We start from the raw sequence: 10752 nt of genomic DNA on the forward strand, positions 1-10752 counted from the left end.
CTGAATTCTTCGTAAGCTCAAACTGGGAAAAAATAAGCTAAGGTATAGGAACCTTAGCGTATTTTTTATAAATAAATACGAAATTTATGTATACGTAAACACGAAAATTTTAAATTGCGCTGACAGTTTTATGTTTGTCACTCATATTTTAGAAAATGACCATTCCTCTGAATTTATTCCAATAATTTTTTATACGTTGGTGACAAAGGGAAGAAAATGTATTTTAAAGAAAACTCTGAAATTTTTATCATATCTGAAGGTGCATAAGAATGACTTGTTGCATGACCTTATTCTTGCTTACCGGCCACGTTTTTATTCACTTATACCTATCACTGATCCCCCCACCACCATCAGACACCCTGTCAATTCACGACCCACCAGTTGTTTGTCTGTTCACTTACCCTTGCTTGACCTTCCTCCATTTTCACGGATCCCCAAGCAGGGGCCACTGTCAGCTGATCGGCAATGGCCAAGGGCCCCTAGCTCAGCCCCCCCCCCCCCAACAATCGCATCCACCATGAAGGGTGTTTATGAAAGGTGCAATAAAAAAAAGACTCAAATTACACGACCCAAAGTAATTTTTGGAGCAATGCAATTTTGCGTTCTCATATCCGTTGCTTTTATTACAATGTACGCGCTGTAAAAATATTATATGAAAAAATAAGTAAAATGAAAGGTGTGAAGATGAAGGAGATAATGGAGAACATGATGCTTTTGTTGTAAGGGTCATTCAAAAACGTTATTTTAGAGTTTTTTTTTTAGATTTTAGAGCTGTTTCATGGAATAACTTCTCTAAATAGATAATAGAAGCATATTACATTATTAAATTTTATAAGCAGCAAAATTCTCACTTCCCGTAGTATTTTTTCTTACAAAATTGCTTTTTTAATACAATTTTATCTGGTTTTTAAGAGCCAGAATAGTGTGAAAATCAATTTCCGGGGATACAATTTTCTAATTTTTCCCTGAGACATGTTTAATTAGCACATTCTCGGTTGGAGGCCAATTCCTTTCCCTGGGCCAACTCGCACTTCCAAGATTTAATTTGGGGTTGTCCAAAGGCTTTATTGAATCCAGGATTTGAACCAAGGACCACAGTGGGAAATTACAAAGTTTGTTTCCAATGGTACGCTTTTCACCAGCATAATGGCTAAAAAATGAGAGGATAAGTGAATCACTGCACTATCTTGGTCTTCAGGGTGAAGCCATGTCAAGTTGTCAGTGTTCACAAATCTGGACAATGTTTCATAGGCGATACATAAATGCTTGCTCCATCTTCTGGGCAGACCAAGCAAACAACATCTTATGCATTGCCTCCAAAATGACAGGTTTGCGAATAGTGACAACTTGATGCAGCTTCACCCTGACGACTAAGATAATGCGGTGATTGATTTGAACAGTGGATGATTATCTTTAGGAGGATAAATGGGTTAGCATTGGGTGCATTCAGGGGGAGTGAGTGCTCAGAGCTATTGTTCATCATGGGAGTACACCTGTGATCAGCATATTCTCAGCCTCCCTGAATGGAAAGAGCATTAAATACTTAGAGGCTATTGAATCATGTAGCAGTGCACTGTGTTTAGGATTAATATTTCAGCTTCCACCAGTAAGCAACAAGTGCTCACGCAAGTGGCCACCACAAAGCCCCTCTCAGATATGACTGGACACTTTCACAGTGCTGCTACGTAGCCATAGCATTTAACGAGGAGGAAATTTCACAGCTATTGTGGTAGTGCTCCGAGTACTCACTCCCCCTGAATGCACTCATTATTCTTGTTTCTGATTGGTATCCAGTTTGGTAAATTTATTATAGAAAAGTAGATTATAATAGAAATTGAATTCTAATTACAAAATTATCCAGTCACAATGGCTACAATTTGTGGCTACAGTATTGCCAGGCTTCATAACATGCTCTCATCTACCTCAATCAAGCTTATGAAGCATTACACAATTCAGTGTTACACAACTAATGGTGTGCTAACGTACACTGATTCCCTTACATACACATGAAATACCACTTGGGCTATCACAGGTTACTTTGCAGTAAATAATGTATAAAAGATAATTTGAGTTTATTTAGCAATTCACTGAGGTAACACTAAGCCCATCGAATAACCTTCTAAAATCAGCATACAATGGCACCCCAGCAGAACAACCTGCAGTTGTGCAACTTTGCTGGTTGTACAATGCATGATAATTTATTTAAGCAAAAGTTAAGCTTACAAAGGGAGGCTACGAAAGCTGACCCTGCAATTTGGATGCCTCATTTTTTGTTTGTTGCAAAAGGCAGAAAGAAGTGGTTATTTAGAAGTTCTCCTTTCATTGCACGTAATTACTTAAAATTGTAAATCGGCCTACCCATTAACATTGCCACGTGATCAGCCTAGCATAAAAGAAAAATATTTCAAATGAGTCAAATACACACAAAAAACATAACTGTTGAAAAATATTTTGAAATATTCATGATTAGTGAAAGAAAAAAATTATGTACTTCGTAGACATAGGGATGTTTTGCTGCAGCATTGTCAAGCTTCATAGCATGTTGTCAATAGGGAGTTTGGTGTGCAGTATGCTGTATGGTGGAATTTCCAATTGTAATCATAGAGGACACACAAACTTTCGCACTTTGCCACACTTTAGTCAAAATTACTCCGAGCTACTTTTCAACAGATAACAATCATTTTCTAGGTCCTCAAACTATCGGTGTAAGTTTGATTAAATTCTTTGGTAATTGATAGTTCTGGGATTTTATTTCTACGAAAATGGGGCTTTAACAAATTAGTTGTAATGTATTCTAGTTAGTTAAATGTATGTATTCTAATCTGAGGAAGTACATACATATATGACATATGCAATTACATAACGGGAAGACAGGGGTGGACGAAATCAAGTCTTCTACTCCACACTGCACCGTCCTTTTGTAGTTCAATCAGCTGTCAGTTGCCTGTGGAGCATGTAATGGAGAGAGCAGCCTAGAATAAAAGAGGAAAAAGTATTTGACAAAGGGAACGCTAATTCTGAAGCAATGTAATTAAACATATAATGATAGAAGATCAGAGATGCCCACTTAAATTTTGTGATGCTTGACTAATACAGATGCAAATGAAGAAAAAGCATTGATGTTTCCTCTTTCACTGTGCTAATGGGCAAGCCTCATAGCAAATTGCTGTATGATTTAGTTTTTTTTTTCAGCCATTGCATTTAAACTCATACAGGTACCTATGAAAAATGCAGAGTCCCCATGGTGGATATTAAAAAAGATAAGTTGTAGGCCTATATGAATGATTTACAAAACTGGCCACCTTTAATTTTTCTAAGCTATTTTTCCATAAAGTTAGGGCACTTTAAAAATACACCAAAAATCACCATTCTGAGGAAACAGTCAATTTTTAAATGTCCATAAATTGTACAGCAATAATCTTGAATATTTTTTTAATTTCTAAAAAATGCATATCACTTTCATCAAGTAGCAATAAAAAGGTTACTTGAATAGAGAGCATAATATAAATAGAATATTTTATAAAAATTAAGAAATAGGGTGGTTTCCTATTATTTTTTTTTGCCTAATTCGAAAGATTATTACTCCTGGAGTATGTATTTCACGCTTTTAGATTTTTAAATGATGATATCTATTTTTTGCAATTAAATGAAAAGTGAAAATTTTCAAGCGCACGAAAACGCAACGGGTAAGTATGAATGCCGGGAAAACTTCTGTGTGACGTCGTTCTGGTTTCAGCTGCCGCAAGTGAGGTGACCTTGGGGCAAGGCTCTGAGCGCTGATACGACGCAGGATGCTGAGTACCATGCTAGCTGGTAGGCTTAAATTAGGATTATTAATACCTTATAAAACGAGGAAAAATTTCCGATCTTAGCCAGTTTTAATAGGTGATTATTAAGACATGTTTCCTTGAGCTCTGTGCCTCATTGGTAACCTCAGACGATGTAACACTCCTATCTACTCGTATAGAAACTAGGTCCCTGTGACGTCACGTGGAGAGCCATCGGATGGGCCCCAATCTGGACTTTTTCAAATGAGGATAAAATTGACCCTTGCCATTTGTCTAAACCGGTATTTTTAAAACCAAATAATTTGTATAATATGAATACACTAATGGTGGGTGACAAATCGCAATCAATGCCTTTCCTTTTCTTTGATGAAGGAAACTACTCTATTGTGCCAAATTTGCTATTGCTGGGTCAACTATAGCCTGTGTTATTTGTGTATATTACATTTCAGTGGTATGAAATCCATTGTATTTTGACGATGGGTGGGGAAAAAGACCCAAGTTGTGACTGATTTATGTGGTGGATGAGATAAATTCAGGAATTAAAGAGCAACAGTTGCAGTAATTTTGATAAAGCATTGAAGTATTCAGCTATTTTCAATGTTAATATTTTTCGTCATTCTAGCACCTACCTCCACCTCTGATTCCAGAGTTGCAAGAACGTGCTCCTTGTAGAAATCCAGGAGTCCAGGGAGTTGCTGCTGAAGTCTTATTCTTGCTTCTACTGATCCATACTCGGCAATCATGAGTGGGACAGCTGATATGAGCTTCACTTCCCTCATGACGAGCGCGTCCCAATCCAGTGACCACCTCAGGTACGTGTCCAAGGTCAAGTCTATCTTCTCTGCCCTCTGCACGATCAGCCTGTAGCGATCTCTTTTCTCCACGTCCTCGGCTGCGTATGGCCTGCCTTCATTGTTGAAGGCCAAGCACATGGCCATCTGCGCAAGGGATCGTGCCAGCCACCCCATCACGGCTTCCCTCTTGCGAGATTCCGAAGTCTTCCCGCCCAGGTAAACCCTTCGCCTTTTGAAATCTGCAAAAGAGTAGAACCATCCCCCCTCCCTCTCCATCCCGTCGTGATCCACAAACGTATCCCTCAGCCCCCCAACGTACTGGGAGCGACAGTCGATCATGACGCGCACGTTTGCCTGCGTGGCTAGGAAGGAGAAGAGGGGCGCAAGCAGGTTGTTTGAGCAGAGGTGAGCGTAATACCCCCTGATCTCATACACTTTTCCCTCGTCCCCATTCAGAATGTCCGTTTTCCTCATCATGGCTTCCACGCACGCCTCCCTTCTCCTGCTTTCCATCAAAGACGAGCTAGACTGGACGTGGCACGATGACGAATCCCCCAGTCTTCCCAAGTCCTTCCCCATTTCACCCACTTTCTCTCCTATGTTCTCCAGCTGACTTCTGACACTTCCAAATTCGTCTGCCATGGAGGTCACGCTGCCTTCCAAGGCTCTTAGCAGGATGTCACGAGAGGCAAACATTGCCCTCATCTTATCTATCGTTGCCTTCAACTCTGAAATCTCCTTCCGAGACACAATGCCATCAAACAAATCCCCTTGGACTTGGGTGCATTTATCCGCCTTTGTTGATGGAGGATCAGGCGGAGATTGGCCCCCTGATGTCACAATTGACAGCACAGAAGATGGATTGAGGACTTCATCAGTGCCCATGTCTGCCACCAGATTTTGAGACACATCCCTGCCAGATTTGGAAATATCTTCAGCATCTTGTGAGGAAACTACATTGGTCAAATCACCCCTGTTTTCGTTTTCAAGTGTGACACTGTCAGGTCCACTTTGATGCTCACATCCAGGTGACGGAAAGTTGCTTGCCAACGGAGGAGTAACGTGAGCATTCACTGCTTGAGTTTCTTGCTGCAGGCTCATAGACATGAAATTCGCTTGAGTAGTGATGCACTGCTGCTGATCCTTAATGAGTTCATTGAGGACTGCTATCTTTTCCAATGTGGATTTGGATGTCTGCTGCATTATTAATCCATTTTGCTGCTCCGATTCCCCATGTTTGAGAGCGGCAGAACCTTCAGTCCTCGCTCTACCCAAAAGCAGATCTCTTTTCCACACTAATCGGACAATGGCCAATATATCCTGCCTCTCACTTTCCTCTGGATGCTTGGCACGCATCTCTTCCGCCACAGCCAAAACCGTACTGCCCATGTGGTCCATGGCACATGGATCGGAACATATTGACAGCAGCTTGCGGACCCATTCTGAGCTGAAATGAAGGGGAAAAATTGGATCCACATATTTGGCTTTTTTGCATTCAAATGGAACATAATCTCTAATGGACATAAAAATTATTTCTCCCAGTGATCGTCCCAACTACACTATAATTATCACATGGGGAGAGTCTAAAATACGGGTCTCAGTATCCAATTAAACTTTGTAGACTTGCAGTCCATCCGATGCCCATCCAAAGGTTTAATTTTTGGCCACTAGGTATTAGAAAATGTTTGGATTCGTGAATATAGTAAATCTTTTGACCACAAGCGTTGTGCTATCATTGCATTTGCTGGGAAACTTAATTGACCCAGAGGGAACCCATACATCAAGGGGAAACCACGAAATTTGATTCTGTGATTTGAATGCCATATGTTTTGTTTGGCATAGGAGGCTAATACAAATGGTTATTTAACAGTTAATCGGTCCAACTCCTCCTGCTTTCAAAGCAATAAATAATTTAAAACCACGAAATCAGTTCACTTAATGTCATTGCTCTTGCCACGTGATCAGCCTAGTGTACGAGAAAAATATTTTAAACGAGTCAAATACCTGCAAAAAACATACTTATTGAAAATCTTTAGAAACATTATGACTGATGTGTAGGAAAAAAAAATTGGGTTCGGAGTGCAGCCTTAACCTCTAGTTTGCTAACCTCTAGATGAGGGGGGACAATGACTCTTAGATGGGCTAATTTTACAATTATCAATTATTACTTACAAGGAAACAAGGAAGAGTTCGATTTCTATTTGTTTTCTGCACAAAACAAAAAATAAGACAATCAAATTGCAAGGTCAAGTTTCGTAGTCTCCCCTTTGTATGTAAAAGTATCATTCAAACAGCCAGATTTGTCAGCAAATAAATGTTCACCCAAATCATTACAGAACCCTGCAGTGCTACATAAGCATAACTTGATAACCTATGATTTTTGGGCCTTTGTATTCATAGTGGGTCGATCACATTAATATCTTGGTCGGAAAATTGACGTCCATTTGCTATCTAATCTGACTAATTAAGATTCAAATTAATCGTGGACACTTAGAACATACCTTAAAAGGGATACTTCCAACAATAAACTGTACAGATTAATTTTGTGAGGGAGGATCATTAGAGATGCTCTCATTTAGCAGAAAAAGAGTGATATTCGGAGGCCTACAAATTGTGTGGTCATACGTGTGATGAACAAAAATGATGTTATTTTCTGTAAAAGTGGTCTTATTTTAACTGATTGTTCATTTTTGAAACGAGATTGTCATCCTTTTAGGAGGCCTACATATCAACTTTGGGTTTTGCAACAGAAAGTCGCGAGTGAAGTGAAGGCAATTTACCTGCCGTGCCTCACGGCAACGTGCAACAGGGTCTGCCCACATCCATCCCTGATGTCCGCGCTGGCGATGCCCTGGAGCAGGCTGTCACATTCTGGCACAGGGTGGTGGATGACCGTGTGGAACAGCTGTCCTACCTCGTCAAACTCTAGCAATGTAAGTGGCGTTGCCATGTCAGCTAATGATGATAGTTTTTTCACCACCAAACTAGGGAGCTGTGTTTTAGGGAATAAATCATCATCATTATTATTTTTATTCTCATCCATATTCAGGGCTCATACCAACACACAAACTTCAATTTCCCTGATTTCCTGTCAAATTTATTTTAATTTCCCTAAATTTATATCAGAGGCAAATCACATAAATGGAACCCTTAGGTGGGCCACGGGCAAAAGCTCAGGCTCAGGCCTGAGGCTCAGAACGCAAGTGAAGAAATGTTTTCCTAGACATAGAGCAGGGAGGAAAAGAGGAAGGAGATGTGATGAAGAAAAATTAAGCACAATACAGGTACAATATTTTCAACTTTAATCTCCTGTGAAGGGTCATTGACTTTCTAGGGTGTCTGGGAAAATAGGGGGAATTGGAAATTATGCGAATTGAATTTTAGTCTCTGGAATTACGCATTCCAATCATTCATGAATTTTTGCTCCACACTCGCATTTAAAATGTTTTATTTCAACTTAGGGGATTTTTCATAACATTTTGCCTGTTCCAAACCCATATTCTGGGCTGCAAAATGTTTGTCATAATTTTAAGGGGAATAACATAGTATTGAAATATGGAATGTCTGACATGACAACAGAATAGAAATGCCAAACACACTACACTCTACCTTTTTGCTGCACCTCAGCAGTTTTACCCTGACATTTCCATGTCTTCCTGCCTCAATTTTTATTTCCCAGACTACACATTAGAATCTGTTCACTTTATTCTTTGCAGGTGAGATCGTGTGGCTAAAGCAAGTGGGGGTTAGCTGAGGGAAAGTTTCTTGAAAAGGGGTTTTTTGTCAACAAAAAGGCATCAGGCATGGCCTAGCACTTCTGAAATTCAGTCAATTTGTTATTCTTCCATTCCACTGGTCCATCATAAATGAAAGATGCGACACTATTAACAAAATAGTAGTTTCACCTAGACGATAATTAAAAGTAGGCTTTATTTTCAATGGGTAGCAAAAGATAAGGATTTCATGACAATTTGAGGAATCAACTGATGCCACATCAATGCAAAACTACGTTCTCACATGTATTTTTCATGAATATTAGCGGGATGCATACGTAGAAATACGCCCCAAGGAAGTAGAGCTACTGACAAGTCATGACCGTTGACTTCGTATTCTTCATTGCTATATTTTATTTTTATCAAACGAAGAGGTAACACGCGAAAAACGCTCTTAATCTTCATGATTTCATTATGTTTGTGTAGTATTTCGGGGCAGTCGACGACTGTTGTAATATGATATCATAAGACAAACATAGCTTTCACACTAACTTGTCTGATATTCCCATCCATTTTTAACTGCTGTTACAAGAGGATACTGTTGACCGCAACTAACATTCTCGTAATTCAGCGACGAAGGTAAACTAAATATTTTTAGTTCGTCAACGTCCAAGCACACATTCAAACGTCTTAAGAATAGAAGGATATATTAAGACTATGGAAGTGGAATTGAGACATCGCAGTCTATATACTTCAGCTACTATTTCTACAGCTGTTGCAACTGAAAACTGGGTAATCTACATTGTACATTAAATAGTTTGTACTCAGTGAAGGTTTATTATATCCTCACCGAAACAGTTGCGCTCACGATCCAAGGGATGCATGGAGTCCTGGCTGTCTTTTAAAGCTGATATGCCTGAGTTCTCCGCAATAGGAAGTGATGTTTTCGTTCATAGGTATCCTAATAAGTAAGTATCTAGTCGCAGCTAACCTATAGGTCAGCTGTCAGACTTTCAGAGTGTGAGGGGCGCAAAACACGTTTATCGCGGGCAAGATGCTTGTTATTATTCTTAATATCGTCCTTCATCTGTCTTGCAGACAGCGCCAAATTCAAAACTCCCTACTGTCCTTAGACCATATAAGAACTAGACCCGCCATTCCCCACCCCTACCCATGCCTCGCCGTGTGGCCAACATCTCCCCTCCGCTCCCTTCCTTCCCCACCCACTTTTAAAGCGGCGTGACGTCACGGTTGGGACGCTCATCGTCGTAGCGCATGGCCTCGAATGGGGATTCACTGTATCACTGCGGTATTTTGACCATTTTCTTTGCGATTTTTCAATTAAAAGTACTAATATTTATTGCGTTATGTACGAGAAGTATTCTCTCAGTCTTGGTTGGATTGGTGAACTTACAACATGTTCATGAACATTGGCATTTTTCGGCATTGGCAGCGACGAAAAAATATTGTGGCAGTAAAATGAAGACAAAGCCCTTTGTAAACTTCCGCAGATTTTTTTCTTATCTCGTTAGCGATCTAGCATCATTCGGAACATCGTTATAAAAACATGAAATCTTGTACAAAAGTTGTAAACGGGGGGAATTTTAGAGAGGAAAAGGGTCATGGTGTAAAGAATTTGCCGGTCATCCACGAAGTAACGCGGCAACGCCTTCGCATATAGTAATTTTTAAACGGTCAATTATGCGATGCAAATTGAGCTGCTCGCTAGCGCTACTAAAAAGGGATGTCAACAAATCAGCATTCATATTATTTAGGTAAGTAATTTAGATATTTCATAAATGCATAATTTTTTACTTACAATTAGCAGACAGCTCTCGTGTTATATATATTTTGCGATGGTGGAAAAAGGTCTAGCGCCGGCTTTGCAAGTGACACCTACGATTTACGTACGCTACGGAAAATTCTGGGAATAAATAATACCTATTAACATATTTATAATTAGAAAGAAAGAGAGGATTGGATTAAAATAATTTTAAAAATAGATGTGCTTTATAACAATCAATTATATTTAATATATTGAATAACTTATTAAATATTTTTATGTAATTTTGTACGTATGTACTTACAGAGTTTTCAATTAAATTTTTTTAAACAATTTACGACATAATTTAATTTTTTATATTCTTGTCACAATACGTAAGAAAAGAGGACGTGGATTCAAAGATCATCTTAGAAGTGAATCTCATTTTATTAAAAAAATCCAGACGCGATTACTCTGTGAAATTTGTTAAGAATGTGTGAAATGTAACGGATAAATTTCTATTTTTCACGGCAGTATGATATTTCGAAGCACTTGGAGACGCAAGACCATAAAAGATATTTAAATACTGCTCTATCTTCCTCCAAAATACAGAAATTTTAAGTAAAAACAATTTATGAAAACGAAGAAAAGAAACTAGCATTAGCAGAAGGATGTATTTCCATTCTATTTTTTAT

At 39.1% G+C, this 10752-nt stretch overlaps 1 protein-coding gene across 1 annotated transcript; it reads right to left on the reverse strand.

The window, feature by feature from the left end:
* Positions 1-1789: 1789 nt before the first annotated feature.
* On the reverse strand, positions 1790-9354 carry LOC124156996. The gene is made up of 4 exons (XM_046531446.1): positions 9146-9354; positions 7363-7574; positions 4418-6029; positions 1790-2972 (listed from the first exon to the last, which is right to left on the reverse strand). The coding sequence occupies exons 2-4, from the start codon at positions 7530-7532 to the stop codon at positions 2937-2939; spliced, it is 1818 nt and encodes a 605-aa protein (XP_046387402.1). The 5' UTR covers positions 7533-7574; positions 9146-9354; the 3' UTR covers positions 1790-2936.
* Positions 9355-10752: the final 1398 nt, after the last annotated feature.

Source organism: Ischnura elegans, chromosome 4 (genome assembly GCF_921293095.1).
Source record: "Ischnura elegans chromosome 4, ioIscEleg1.1, whole genome shotgun sequence".
Lineage (NCBI taxonomy): Eukaryota > Metazoa > Arthropoda > Insecta > Odonata > Coenagrionidae > Ischnura > Ischnura elegans.